At 38.0% G+C, this 15,243-nt stretch overlaps 1 protein-coding gene across 1 annotated transcript in view; it reads left to right on the top strand.

Moving 5' to 3' along the window:
- The window catches only part of ROS1 (ROS proto-oncogene 1, receptor tyrosine kinase), a 111,945-nt gene that overhangs the window by 62,863 nt on the left and 33,839 nt on the right, over positions 1–15,243 (top strand). The window contains exons 28-34 of the mRNA XM_077770835.1: positions 1,978–2,154; positions 4,060–4,262; positions 5,923–6,067; positions 6,823–7,055; positions 7,143–7,319; positions 11,434–11,602; positions 12,335–12,452. Coding sequence (XP_077626961.1) covers positions 1,978–2,154; positions 4,060–4,262; positions 5,923–6,067; positions 6,823–7,055; positions 7,143–7,319; positions 11,434–11,602; positions 12,335–12,452 — 1,222 coding nt within the window. The remainder of the gene's footprint in view (positions 1–1,977; positions 2,155–4,059; positions 4,263–5,922; positions 6,068–6,822; positions 7,056–7,142; positions 7,320–11,433; positions 11,603–12,334; positions 12,453–15,243) is intronic.

Genomic DNA, 15,243 nt, shown 5'->3' on the forward strand with positions numbered 1-15,243 from the left:
AGTTTTTAAACAGCAGGTGTGTGTGTGTGTGTGTGTGTGTGTGTGTGTGTGTGTGTGTGTGTGTGTGCGCGCGCGCATGCGCACACGTGTGTGTTATAACTGCACGTATGGTTTTGTTGACATGTTAACCAGAGCCTTTTCCAACATATTTTCAATGGGCTTAAGACTAGAGATAATATTTTGGACTTCTTATATTAGGAGAATTACTTGTTTCTGCTGAATCTGTAACAGACTCCTTCTTTGATCAAATGTTAGGCTCCTCTGAGCCATTTTCTCAACTAGGCCTTGAACTCAGTCTTCATTGTCTGTTGTTTCTGAGTCTAGTTTTAGCAAGAATCTTGCTAAATCAGTTTAGGGATAGTCCCCCACCCTTGGTATCTGATCAAGTTCTTCATCCCCGACACTTGATGTTTTGGCTTGCCTTTATCAAAAATCATAGGAAGCCAGTTTAGCAAGAATCTTTGTACCCTTGATGTCTTCTCTTAGTAATTTTCTATCCACTGACCCCCTCACGTTTGTTGTTGGCTCTGAACCCCACCTTTCTTTGTTGTATGTGAAGTTGGGCACATCTCTCTCTCTCCTACTGAAATATTGCAAGTCTTAACTAAAGTCTTCCTTATCATTTAAACAAGTGTCAGAATAAGTTTTATCATCCAATACACAAGACTTATCTAGCAGGCCATTATCTTATAGGTATAGAACTGGTAAGTCTTTCAGGAATCCATAATTGAAATTTATAACCCTAAAATTAGAAAATTTGAATGACTTTAGAGATATTTTAGCTGGCATGATATTGGAGGAAATCTCTGCTACAAAAACACCCTTGCTTGAACACCTGTTTATAAAAAAATTATGTCTTTATAAGGAAGGTTTTTTTGAACAATTTCAAATATTAGATTTTTTCTTATAGTTACGGAAAAATTTCTCCCCATTTCTCCCATTCATTGATCTGAATTCTGACCTCTAATTTTGTGAAGAATAAATCAGTCACTTTCTACATGACAGCCATTCAAATTGCTTAGGGACTTCTGTCATTGCTCATTCTGAGTACTTCCGTTGGAGGAAAAATTCATGTATTTGTAACTACTCCTCACGCGATGTGGTTTCTGGATTGTTCTTTGCCCTAGTAACCCTCCTGTGGTTTCACTCCAGCTGCTTAATATCCTCTTAAATGTCACCCCCATAATGACTCCCTGTACTCTTGTTATGTTCTGCTTAGTGCAGGGGGCTCTGACTTCCTCCATCTTCTTTTATTGAAGCTGAAGGTGGCATCAGGTCTTTCAGTTGCCTGCCATTTGAAAAACCCATGGTCTTTTTCATGTTAACATTATTAAGCCAGGTTTCTTTCATTTGTCATTTATAGAATTGATCTTAAACTTGAATTTAGGATGTCACATTTATTCCTATTAAATTTCAATCCATTTCCTGATTTTGTTGTGATACTTTCAAATTTTAAGCCAGTGAATGAACATACTAGTGTCAGTAAGAATCATGTATTATCTACAAAATTGATAAGTATATTACTCTGTATTTATTCCAATTTACTGATAAAAAATATTGAGCAAGATACTGAGCCCTGGACCTATCATCTAAACAGCTCTTTTCCAATAGGCATCGTTTGATGTGGAATCTCACAGATTAAGTTGAAAATCTTAGCTCTGCTCCTTACTAACTTTGTGGCCTTGAGGAGATTATTTCACTCTTTAAAGCCTCAGTTTACACTTCTACAAAATGAGGCCAATTATAATAGTATTCACCTTTTAGCTTAGTATAGAACTAAAATGAGAAAATATCTGTAAAATCCTTGACCTAATGACATAAAATAAAGGTGGTATTTTTTTCCTTATTGAAATGATAGAAAAATTAAAAATTAGCAATTACAATGTAGAAAAAGGATTTCATAGATTGCTTGGAGTAGAAAACATGAGTTCTGTATTTTGTTCTTTATGTTCTTTATTTTACGTGTCTCATGAGCAGGAAAAACACTTGAAAGCTTAACTGTGGATGGGGAATTTCTCTACTGGATCTCCTCAGCAAAGGACAGCACACAGATTTATCAAGCAAAGAAAAGCAATGGGGCCATCCTCTCCCAGGTGGGGGCCCAAGGGAGTAAGCGTATCCTGGCCTACAGTTCCGTTCTGCAGCCTTTTCCAGGTAATAAAATCACACTCCTAATCAGCATGTTCTCCCAACTGGGGGGCAGAAAAGGCTCAGAGTATCTCCCTCTCCAGGCTGCCCCACCAAGCCTTTCATGGTGTTCAGTGTTGCTCACACTGTCAGGATGGGTGCACACTGAGAATGCTGTTTGCCCTGGATCACAATTGATCTCCATGGGCATATATGGCTTGAGTTGTCCCAGACAGTTTAAACACGGAAACCCTTGTCTACTCATTCTCTGTCTGGCTTCTTTTCTCTTTGCATTCCCATAATTTCTCTCTTTTCTGTCTTTTTTCTCCTCTGACAATGTTTTAGAAATCCCAGGTGTGTCAAAAAGCACTACATACAATTTCAGGTCTTTTTCAAGGTAAAGGCTTTGTTTATTGTAGTATTATGTATGCCAACTGTTTATCATGTGTACATGTGTGCTATCATTTTTATTAAGTTCCTATCTTTTTTTAAATGGGTCACTCATGAAGATATTTATTTATTTATTTATTTATTTATTTATAAATCTGTTTTTTTTTTAATGTTTTTTTTTAAATTTATTTCTAGGAGAGAGAGAGACAGCGTGAGTAGGGGAGGGTCAGAAAGAGAGGGAGTCACAGACTCTGAAACAGGCTCCAGGCTCTGAGCTGGCGGTCAGCACAGAGCCCAATGCGGGGCTCGAACCCACGAACCGTGAGATCATGACCTAAGTGAAAGTCAGACACTTAACCGACTAAGCCACCCAGGAGCCCCTCATGAAGATTTTTAATGTGTGCCTCTAACTCTATCTCCCTTATAAACCCTGTGGATTTTATTGTACAATTTTGTAGAATGCAGTGACTTTTAGGAATGCATGGATGACACCCTGTAGAACTAGCTATATATTTTCCACAGAGAGTCGTAATACTAAAAAAAAAAAAAAAAATTGAAACCTAAAAACCAACCAACCAAAATTAAAAACATTACATACATTCTTGGGTGGCATTCAAACCTAAAAAGGTTTTGAGTTTTTTCTCAAGCTATCTGCCATTAAGGTGGCAATATCATTGTAAGTTAAGTATAATTAGCCCCTAAAGAGGGGCAGAAATAATTGTAACAAACTCTCTTTGTTTAAGTGTATTGAGTTATAAAATATGAAAAATGGGAGACTTTATAAATAAGGCAGGTGCCTATTCTGGTAAAGGAATTCATTTTTCACTTTGAGAAATTTAGGAGATTTAGTAAGTCCATGAAAAATCTGTTTGAAATTGAATGCACACATATACAAGCACATCCTTAAAAATAAAAGTCCTAAAGCTAGCATGAGTTTTCGTAACTGGAATTAATTTTAAAAATATAATTAATATTAAAAACATTTTAACGTTTATTTCTGAGAAAGCGAGACAGAGCATTAGCGGGTGTGGGGCAGAGAGGAGACCCAGAATCTCAAGCAGGCTCCAGACTCTGAGCTGTCAGCACAGAGGCTGACATGGGGCTCAAACCATGAACCACTATATCATGATCCGAGCCGAAGTTGGATGCTTAACCGACTGAGCCACTCAGGCTCCCCCCCACCCCAAATATGATTAATAGTATGCTGTCTCTACTTTCTTCAAAGTAAAAAAAAAAGGCTTAACTTGATTTTATTATGGTCTGTGTACCTTATTCAGTGTACTTTACCTCCCCCTGCTGGAAATTTTAAGCAATGATCAGTTACCTTGCTCTCTTTTTTTCTGAGCCATTTACCAACTTCCAAAATGTACTGGGGAAAAAAACCTTTCTTCCTTTCCTGAATAATATTTCCAACACTTCAATATATCACACTCTGTCAGCCAAATATTAAAAAATAGATGGTCTAACCCTTGATGTTAAATATATCTGCTGTTTCTCTTTCATACATATATGTGTATGTTTTTTAATCTTTTATTATTTTAGATAAAGCATTACTGTGTCTAGCTTCAGATACTGCAGAGCCAAATATACTTAACACCACTAACAGCAGCCTCACAATCAGATTACCGCCTGCCAGGACAAAGCTCACCCGGCACAGCTTCGTCTGCCCTACTCCAACATACCTGGTTTATTACAAAGAAGTTAATGGCGGGAAAAACAGCTCTGAGCCGAAATATAAAATGTTGGTAAGATTGGAGCTGGTGGTCTTTGCCTTTTCAGAAGATACCTGTTTTTGATATAAACCTCTCACTCACAGTAAACTATTTTCTATATTGTATCCTGAAGCACCCTACTATGCAAACTTTTACAGCTGATTCATCAAAGCAAGTTGTCTTGCTGGGAGTTAAGCTTCAAGGAAGCATATCAACTCTGGCCAGTGGTGGATTGCCAGAGTGACAGTTTCCTGAGGGTCCCAGGAGAACTGGGCTTGGTGCCTTTCCTGACTATCTAATTCTCCCCAGAAAGTGATAGAGATGTGTTTTTGTGCCCTGTGCAGCGGAATGCAGATTGAGGGGTAGGAAATGATTAGACAGAAAGAACATTACTGCATACCCCTCCTCCATAGCATCTATTTAATATAAAAATTGTATGTTCTATTTTTGTCTGCTATTTCCTTTATGCTATTATGTAGGGAGTGTGCCGGTTTTTATTTATCATTGTATTCTTAGCACCTGGCATAGTAAGTAGCTGGTTTTGTAGAAGCTTTCACTAGATATTTCTTGAATGGGTGAATTAATTGGCACAATTCATTCCATCGTTGGCATTGGCATTTCAGTTGTCCTTGTGATGGAGTCATGTGTATCCGATATTTTGCTCTGTGCTTGTTATTCATCTGCATCAAAAGGTGAAATTGACCATCATCTGTTGGAAGTTAAGCACTATATACTTTGCCAGAAAGGGCACCTGATTCTTGTTATGTCCTTTATTTTCTCTATTTTAACCTCTCTTTACACATTTCAGTGTTTCAGAGACAGATGGGATCACTTGGCTGACCAAGATTAGTTTGGTGGCACTGGGTATTTCTGTTACTACAGCCAGTCTGTCCCTATTATTTTCACGTTGATTAATCTGGGTCAAAGGCAATGATTCTCAAACCTGACTGCACATTGGAGTTTTAAAAATCTCTGGGCCGACACTTCACCTCAGACCAATGCAATCAGAATCTCTGAGGGTAGGGCCCAGGCACAAGTGTTTTCTTAAAACTTTCCAGCTGATTCCAAAGAACAATTAAAATTGAGAACTGTTGGTCTAAGGAAAGTGTTTTTACCTTTTTAAACTTTACCTTTAATAATGATTAAGTAATTCAACTTAATATTTTATAATATTCACTTATGTGTCAATACTATTTAAAAAATTTTTTTAAATGTTTATTTATTTTTGAGAGACAGAGCATGAACAGGGTGGGGCAAAGAGTGAGAGGGAGACAGAATCGGGAGCAGGCTCCAGGCTCCAAGCTGTCAGGACAGAGCCCGACACTGGCTCGAACTCATGGACCAGACCGTGAGATCATGACTTGAGCCAAAGTCAGGCATCCCTGTGTCACATCTTTACCAGACCATCTTGCTGAACTTTGTATGCAATGCTAGTGAATTAGTATCCTCTTCTGAGAACTTAGGTTCCTACGTGAAATGAGCATGTCACAACCGATCATTTGGTATCGATTCCTGGAGATAGGAAGCAACTCAGCTCTGGGCAGATTAGGACAGTGAACATTATCATTCTCTTGATTCAATACAAAAAGATAAATTTAAAACATCTTTTAAATATTGTATTCCTTTGGTTAATTTCTCCTTATTTGTATAAAAACATAAGAACCAGATATTGAGTTTCAAAAATTAATTACAGGAATTTCAGGAGAGGATAGCCCTTATTGGAGGTTTACAACCATTTTCAACATATGTGATACAGACAGCTGTAAAGAATTATTATTCAGACCCTGCAGAACAGTTGCCTCTGGGAAAAGAGATTTGGGGAAAAACTAAAAGTGGAGGTGAGTTATGGGCTTGGGCATAATTCTAGACTGGCATTTTGTGATATATGTGATGTACATATATATTTTAATATGGATGCTAAGTAATCTTTATTATGTGAGCTTTGAAAGCTTAATAAGAAAAAATGTATTATTGACAATATTCTGATAAGCTGATTTTTGCTCTAACAACAGAAGATGAATAATACTCCATCAGAATGAAAAGCAACTAGAAGGCAAAATATCAGAATCAACAGTTTGACCCAGAAACACATTTTCCAGTCTCACCACATAGCGTCACCCTCTCCCCACATATTCACAGGTCTCTCTATGTGGAGATGCAGAATTAAGCCTTTCCTCTGTGTGAATTTTACTCAGGCTACTGAGATTTAAAGTAAACCATATCATTGCCAGAAAGAATATGAATCTAGAATCTAAAAAGGTTTTCTGAGAGGTGGTGATTATTTTCGGGTCATACCATTTCTTTTGAATGTCTCTGATGATATTCCCAAAACTAATCTGAATTGGTTTGTTCATCATCACTGGCCATTTCATTGAGCTGGAGTCAGAATGACTTAGTCATTAGGCAAAAATGAGCAAGAGCCTTTCAGGCCGCCTGTTAACTTACCATTATATAAGAGGCTGGCTTTCCTTTAGAATACTGGCCATTCGTTCTGCTCATATAATATGATTATTCCTTAGCCAGAACCCTGTTCCTTCTTTCACCTTTCAGTGCTGATGCAACATCCCTTATCATGTGTTGCTATTTATTTCAGTGCCAGAGGCAGTAAGGCTCATTAATACAACTGTGCACTCAGACTCCAGCCTTCTTGTATCCTGGGAAGAATCTCACAAGCCAAATGGACCCATAGAGTCGGTTCGCTATCAGTTGGAAATCTCACATCTGGCCCTAACTCCAGAGACTCCTCTAAGACAAAGTGAATATCCAAATGGAAGACTCGCTCTCCTTGTTACTAGACTGTCTGGTGGAAAACCATATGTGTTAAAGGTATAGTAAGTGTATTGGGCACTTTATTGCCATTCTCAGGTGCAAGGTTCTGAAAAGGTTAAGCAATTGTTCTTTTTTTACAAAAAGGTTCTGGCCTGTCATGCTGAGGAAATGTGGTGTGCTGAGAGTCATCCTGTCACTGTCAAAATGTTTGACACGCCAGAGAAACCTTATGCCTTGGTCCCAGAGAACACTAGTTTGCAATTAGATTGGAAGGCTCCATCTAATGTTAACCTCACCCGATTTTGGTTTGAACTCCAAAAGGTAGATCTCACCATACACTTTTAATGCAAATCTATGTGTTATGCTATGGGATGAATTAGAAGGCCTTTTTCACATCTTAGTGTATTCTCTTGTATAAATCAGCAATGTATTTTTTATATATATATATATTTTTTAATGTTTTATTTATTTCTAGGAGAGAGAGAGAGAGAGACAGCGTGAGCAGGGGAGGGTCAGAGAGAGAAGGAGTCACAGACTGAAACAGGTTCCAGGCTCCGAGCTGGCAGTCAGCACAGAGCCCGACGCGGGGCTCGAACCCACGAACCGCGAGATCATGACCTAAGCGAAAGGCGGACGCTTAACCGACTAAGCCATCCAGGCGCCCCATCAGCAATGTATTTTACAGCATTCATTGATTTAGGTTTGTCATATACAGAAGCTATCTAGGATCATTTCTGATGGAAAGAATTCCCAGAGACATTAGTTGCTCTTAAAAGGCTCCATGGGAAAGGATATAAGCTATGGTTTACAGGCTTTCATAATATTTTACTTAGTTTAGATGTTATCAGCATGGCTATCTAGTATCCAGCAATTTGGTGTTTCCTATGAAAAAAAATAAAAGAAATGGACAAGCAAAGAAACAAAACCCAAAACCTTGTTTAGAAATGTTCTTTCAACCATTTAAAGGTGCATAGCAAGAGGAAAAAAGTAAATAAGAGCAATTTATTCTGAACTAGTTTGATCTTGGCTTATACACTTTAAATGGTTCTTCATCCAAAATTCTTCACACTTTCACTAATATAAAAATATCCACTGAATTTCAAAACATCAGCTAATCTAATTAATTCACTGCTGAGGGAAGTCTGTATTGGTTTTTATGTTGATACACTTCAAATGGATTTTTTTTTTTTGGAATTGCTACATTTCATTTTCAGTATTATTTATTCTGTAAGTTTGGTTAGGAATCTCTCGTTCAGTTGTAGCAAAAACCAATCAGTGTAGTCATGGCCTCGCTGTTTTTTCAAAAATGGAGTTGCACCCTGGGATCTTTTAAAATTTTACTTATGTAAGATATTTTTCTATAATCTTGTACTTTTAAGATAAAATCTATGAAAACTATGAAACAATAGTGAATGTCAAGTTCATAAAACCAAAAGCCATAGTTTATTGGACTTTGTTCATTGAGCATGTTCATGATGATTTGTTACCTATTTTAAAAAGGGTCATCTTGGGGCAACTGGGTGGCTCAGTCAGTTAAACATCAACCGGCTCAGGTCATGATCTCACGGTTCATGGGTTCGAGACCCGCGTCGGGCTCTGTGCTGACAGCCAGCTCAGAGNAATTGGAGAAATTGGAGTATCACCTTTTTTAAGACATCTATTTAAGGAAGTTTAATGCAGTTCAGTTTAAAGGCAAAGTGGGGGATGCAAAGTGTACTTCCTACATCAAAGAAATGTGATGGGGAAGGACCTTATAGCTGGTGACTCTAAGCCCCTCCTCTTACTGATGAGAATTCAGAGACCCAGACAGGTGCCATAGTGAGTCAGATAGCACCAGCCAGCCAGGGAAGAACCCCAGGGGCTGACTCATCCTACAGCAGTCCTACTTGGGTGCTATCCATGGAAGGAATATGAGTCACTAAGGCACCCACCCCACACCTCAGAGTTTGGGAAGACAGCGGACTGGGACTGCCTGGTTCAGTCCTTGTGACTTTCACATGTTTTTTATTTCAAAACTTCCCCTACACTTGCTGAAAACAGGCTCCAGATATACCACTTAGAAAATCATGAGGCTTGGGGCACCTGGGTGGCTCAGTCAGTTGAGCATCTAACTTCAGCTGAGGTCATGATCTCACGGTTCGTTGGTTCGAGCCCCACATCAGGCTCTGTGTTGACACTCAGAGCCTGGAGCCTGTCTTCAGATTCTGTGTTTCCCTCTCTCTCTGATCCTCCCCTGCTCATGCTCTCTCTCTCTCTCAAAAATAAATAAAACATTACAAAAAAAATTTTTTTAAGAAAATCATGAGGCTTAAAATGTGAGATACAGTAATTGTCACATATGACCATCTACAAGTACTAACTCATAAGCACAGTAGAAAGTTGTGTTCCAAGAGGGTTGATGAGTACATCTAGTCAGAACGTTCTATATCTTTAGAGCAACTTGAACCTACCTCATAAAGATAGGACCCACCTGGGAATGATGCTATAACTCCATACTGGAACTCTGAGAAGGAAGTGATAAGGGCGAATATGTGTCTTTCTAATTAAGAATATTTTTTAGAAAGGAAAGAGAGAGAAGGATACATTTCCAATTTTCAACTTTTCTGTCAAATTTTTCTTATATGGAAAATGAAGGAATTAAAGCAGAAGGCTAAATTTCTATCTAGGTCTTAAATTCCACAGATTCTTTATCAAAGCAGTGTATGGCAGAAGAACATATTTAATTTGAGATTGAGGAGAAGAAACAAGTAGTTTCACTTTGGTAAACTATGTTAATGGATGTGCATTAAAACTGAGTTTTTCTCAACTGTCTAGGAAAATTCCTACCAGAACCAAACATTTTCTGAAGTTCCGGTCTCTGAGACATGATAGGCTGCACTATTTCCTCCACACCCCCACCCAAATAATTTGAAAATCCCTCTGTGGTAGCTTTCACTCCTGCACTTGTTGGCCTCTGACAAATGGAAGGTCTGGACTCCTTTGTGATTTACTGGGGTAGCTGTGGCACCTCCCCAACTTGGTGGTCTGCCCAGAACATTCATTGCTGTGGTAAGGCCAGGACTCTACTGTTTTCCAGCAGAACCCTTGGTCACACATTTGACCTTCCAAGGAGCTTTGATAATTTCTGGGTGGTGTGGGATGTTGGGTGATCTAGACTATTCACTTAAGGTAGTTTATATAGCAGATTATTAAGGAGGCAGGACCACAGAGGGCTAAAATTTTTGAGGTAGAAATCAGCATTTGTCTCTGTCACTCTGTGTCTCTTTCTTTCCCTCAATTCAGAGTAAATATTAGGGATCCAATGCATCTGTTTCTTTAGCTTGTATGTTTTAGTAGGATTGATACATTTATGAGTTTAGCAGGCAATGGCCTGGACACCAGCATATTTGGTTTTTTTAAAATTTTTTTCATTCCTTCCATTCTCCTTTTCCTCTTTCTTTTTATAACAAGGTGGTCTACTTCCTGAAGGTGCTGTAGGAATCATTCCTAGTTGAATACAAAACTAATATAAAGTGTCCATCCAAAGAAATGATGTGACCTTGTAAGTGCTAAATGAAAAACGAGATGTAAAGTAAGGTTTATTTATGGAAACTGACCTTCTTAGGAAACTCTACTGGAGAAAATGCACTAAGAACCCTTGACATAATGCCACATTCTTTGTCTTTTCCTATTTGTACATTGAAAAAAATCACCATTTTCAAATAACACATGAAGCATCCAAATACACAGATTTTTCAAAAGCCATGCACAAAGAAAGTATAAGATAGCTATAATTAGAGACCCAGTATCTACAGTGGAATGAAAGTAAGATTTCCTCTATTTAACTTCTAACATTTCTACTCAGTGGCTGAGTGATGGTGGACAAAAATTTCCTTCTTTTAGGGAAAGGCTTCATATGTACAAAAATAAGGAAGGCTGGTTAGACTGAAAAGAGTTTTGAAGGGAAAAACTACATGTTTGAATTTATAAGTCACTGTGGACCTCTTGATAGAATCAAAATATGTAAAAAGATTATCATTTTGAAATTAACAAATCCATGGAATTGAAAATGTCATTGTTTTGATCCAGCATGGTCCTTCAGCTATGGATTTCCCTTCTCAGCCATCCTGATTTAACGTAGGAGTCTATGAGGAGGGATAACAAAAAGCCAAGCCCCAGATCTTCCCTAAGGACATCTATGTAGTAAGAGGTGTCTGTTCCACCTTGAACTCATCCTAAGAAGTTATTCAAGTTGGTTATAGTTTGTCACAACCTTAAAATGGTGGTCAGTGGTGGAGATAATGTTTGGGATCAAACATTCATAAAGAAGCTTTTATTTTAATAGAAAATAAATTTTATTTAAATTTTTAATTGCTTGCCATAGACTTGTGGATTTCTATGTTTAAGAAGGTTTTCTTAAGGAAGCAAAAAAATTAATTGAGACTTCTTTTTCTAGTGGAAGTATAATGAGTTTTACCGTGTTAACACTTCATGCCTCCAAGGACTTGTTTATGTCTGTAGCATCACAGATCTACAGCCTTATACGTCCTATAACATCCACGTAGTCGTGGTTTATAGGACAGGAGCAAATAGCACTTCGCTCCCAGAAAGCTTTAAGACAAAAGGTGAGTACTGATATACTCAATAATCCTCAATACTCAAAAAGCCCTGTAAGTTTCTCAATGAGTTTTTTTAAATCACTTATTTCACTAATACTAGAGGTTAACCTTTTTTTTTTTTTTTTTGAAAAGGAGTAAATTACTAGTTCTAGAGTTTGAGTGAAGAAGTTGAGTGGAATCAGGAGTCTTTACAGGCACTAATGAGATAATATTGACCGGGTTTTACAGAATCCTGAACGGGGCAAGATGATTCCACCTTCCAGTATTCTCTGCTTTCTTGTCCAGCAGTGACATTTTGCATTGAGAACTAAAGTAAAGCAGTGTTATTGAGTGTTCAACAAATATTAACTTACTGACTACTGTATTCTAGATGCTAAAAATTAAAAAATCTAAAAAGAATCCTAATTAGTGTTTTAAAAGGTATACTGAAACTCCAAGTTGATCCCTATAAGAATCAAGGGGAAAATGCGCCAAAATTTACAGTAGTTTTCTTTATTTGCATCACTTATTTTGTGGTAAGCTAACATACACTGCTATTCCTATCACTGGTCCATCTAATCCATCACTAATAAAAACTTCAGATATGCATTTAAAAATATGCATTCGTATGAGAATATTTCTGAATATTTCGTTAATGTATTTGGCTTTTCTCTTAGTAAATATATTCTATGGAAAGACGTTATGCAGAGTATTGTATACTTCCAACATACCAATCAGCATTTTCTTATGTTTCCAAAGCTGGAGTCCCAAGTAAACCAGGCATTCCAAAATTATTAGAAGGGAGTAAAGATTCAATACAGTGGGAAAAAGCTGAAGATAATGGAAGCCGGCTTAGGTACTATATCCTTGAGGTCAGGTATGTCTGTTTACCAAAGTGCTTTATAAACTACAAAGAGTTTAGTGGTTAATTGTAAGGTATTATTAAATCAAAATTCACAATATTTATGAATGTATATTTATAAATAAATATGAAGAATCTTTAGCTTAAGGATCTTCAGTACACCGTTATGTTCTCTGCACAATTCCTAGTGGTCAGCCTTAGCACTCCGATCCTAAGGAGACCACATCATTCTTCTCAGAAATCTGCAACTACTTGTCAAAACTTTATGGAAATAATTCAATTGTTGGCACGTGCAGCTAATATTTATTAAATATCTATTCCGTTCAAGAAGCTGGGTTGATATTTGATGTTAGATGATGGTATGTATGTAAATTTCTGGTGATAATTTATTTTAGCAAGATGAGTAATGTCTACTAAGAACTGGCAGTGAAGCAGGTATATTTCAGAATACAAATACAGGTCAAGGACTGAAATGGTGTGAACTGTATAGGTCACACAGGATTCCTTATCTTTTGTGAAGCGTGTAGTTTGCGCTGTGTTCCCGAGGGTCTGAAAGTGTGCCTTGAATGAAAACCATGCAGCTAATGAAAATATACAACCTCAGAGCTGGCCAGTATGGGGAGCTCTGTAAATGGTAACTGGCTCAGATGAACTGATTTCACGCCAACTTGAGGGGAGAATTCCAGATTCCACAGACACTCCGGTCATGGATCTATGAAGCTATCTTTTAAGAAGTTCCAAGGGCAAAAGTCGCTTCCATAATTATAGTCCTGGCAACTCGAGCTTTAGATCTATTTTTGCTTCATCTTGCTCTGGTACTCCCATAACCTTAAAAAATTTTTCTGCTCATGGCAGAGGATTACATGGGCCATATTTCTAACTGAAACCTTCTTGTAAATTCTGTTATTATTTTTCATGCAGAGTCAAATGCATTCTGATCTGCAGAACTGTGTTGGTGGTCTGTGACTGTAATTATATTCACCAGTCAGCCCACACCACTGTTTTGCTAGGAACCATTTAGTGTGTTCCCTTCAGTGACTCCTTAACTGCATAGCTCCATAAATTCTTTGTATTTTCTTGCCCCAAGCCTCTACTCTCATGACAGATGTGATGGGATAATATAATGAATTTCTGTATCTCAAAGTCACTTTTTCAGTCTGGATACTAGTACGCCCTAGGTATTTGCTGATGGTACATCGGTAGTGATGATGTGTGAACTTGGAAGCTGAACAGACTGTATTAGTGTCCTAGGATTGCTATGAGAAACTACCACCACTGGGTGGCCTGAAACAACAGACATTTATTCTTTCACAGTTCTGGGGACTAGAAGTCTGTAATCAAGGTATCAGTAGGACCATGCACTGTCTGAAGGTTCTAGAGGAGAATCCTTCCTTGCTGCTTCTTAGCCTCTGGTGATCCAGACTTCCCAGCAATCCTTGGTACTCCTTGGCTTGTAGATGCATCACTTCCATCTCTGGCTCTGTCATCACATGGTGCTCTCTGTGTATATCTGTGCTTAAATTTCTCTCATCTTAAGAAGGCACTGGTCACTGGGGCACCTGGGTGGCTCAGTTGGTTAAGCATACAACTTTGGTTTAGGTCATGATTTCATGGTTCGTGGGTTCAAGCCCCACACTGGGATCTGTGCTGACAGGGTGGAGCCTGCGTGGGACTCCCTCTCTCTCCCTCTCTCTCTGTACCCTTCCCCCCACTCTTGTACTTTGTCTCTCAAAATAAATAAATGAACTTAAAAAAATTAAAAGAAGGCATTGGTCATTGGATTTAAGCCTACCCTAATCTAGTATGACCTCATTTTAACTTGATTTATCCAAAAGACCTTATTTCCAAACAAGGTCACATTCACAAAGTCTGGGTAGACATAAGTTTTGGGGAGACACTACTCAACCCAATATCACATTTAAGTACTTGCTTTATCCTTCTTTGAATTTAAGTTTTCTCATCTGTAAAATGGGATGATGGTGTTTACCTCTTTAGGTTGTTGTGAAAACTCAATGAACGGAAACAAAATAAAAAGCAACAGTATGGTGTGTTATAAATAGGAGATGCTCAGCCAATATCAGAATTTTTTCTTGTCTTCCTCAATGGCCAATAATTGTGAAGAGCCATCTTATAAATTTTTAAGGGTTTCCTTTGGATCAGAGTTGTTTGAATTGAACAATGAATTGTCAGTGCCTAACACAAGACTTCACAAAATGTACAAAAACATTGTATAAAGACTCTTATGCAGGATGGTCCCTTGGACACTTGGCTCCTGGTAACTGTTGTAACCAACTGCTGCCCTGATCCTCCTGAAGTTCTTGTCTTTTCCTTGTCCTTCAAAGGCTGAGCCTTCCCCTCCCTTCCAGGATGCCCACTCAGTTTGTAGAGACAGAAGCAGCTATCCCTAAGCTTACTGTGGGTTGGTACCAAGTCCTAAAACTGTTGTCTGGAAAGTCCCAGACTTGAAAAGTTCTTCATTGTCAGAGAGGGCATACTTGGAAGGCATTGAGCTTATACCTTTCTTATTAATTTTATGTCCTGTCTTTATTTTATCCCGAGCTATGGTATACATAAATTACACATGGAATAAGAGACTGAGAATTAAGAAAGAATTTTTAAAAATCCAGGTTAGAAATTATGGAACAATTGTCTGATGTGTTTGGAATTATGAAGAAAGTTTACACATTCTAATAGTAGGAAAAACCTCTTCAGCTCTCTCCTGGCCATTGATTATTTGTTAGTTTCCCAATGGGCTGAGTTTGTTGGCTCCATGAATTGCCAGGATGTCTTTATAAGATTATGCTCT

This window comes from Crocuta crocuta, unplaced genomic scaffold (assembly GCF_008692635.1).
Source record: "Crocuta crocuta isolate KB4526 unplaced genomic scaffold, BGI_CrCroc_1.0 scaffold562, whole genome shotgun sequence".
In the NCBI taxonomy this organism is placed as follows: domain Eukaryota; kingdom Metazoa; phylum Chordata; class Mammalia; order Carnivora; family Hyaenidae; genus Crocuta; species Crocuta crocuta.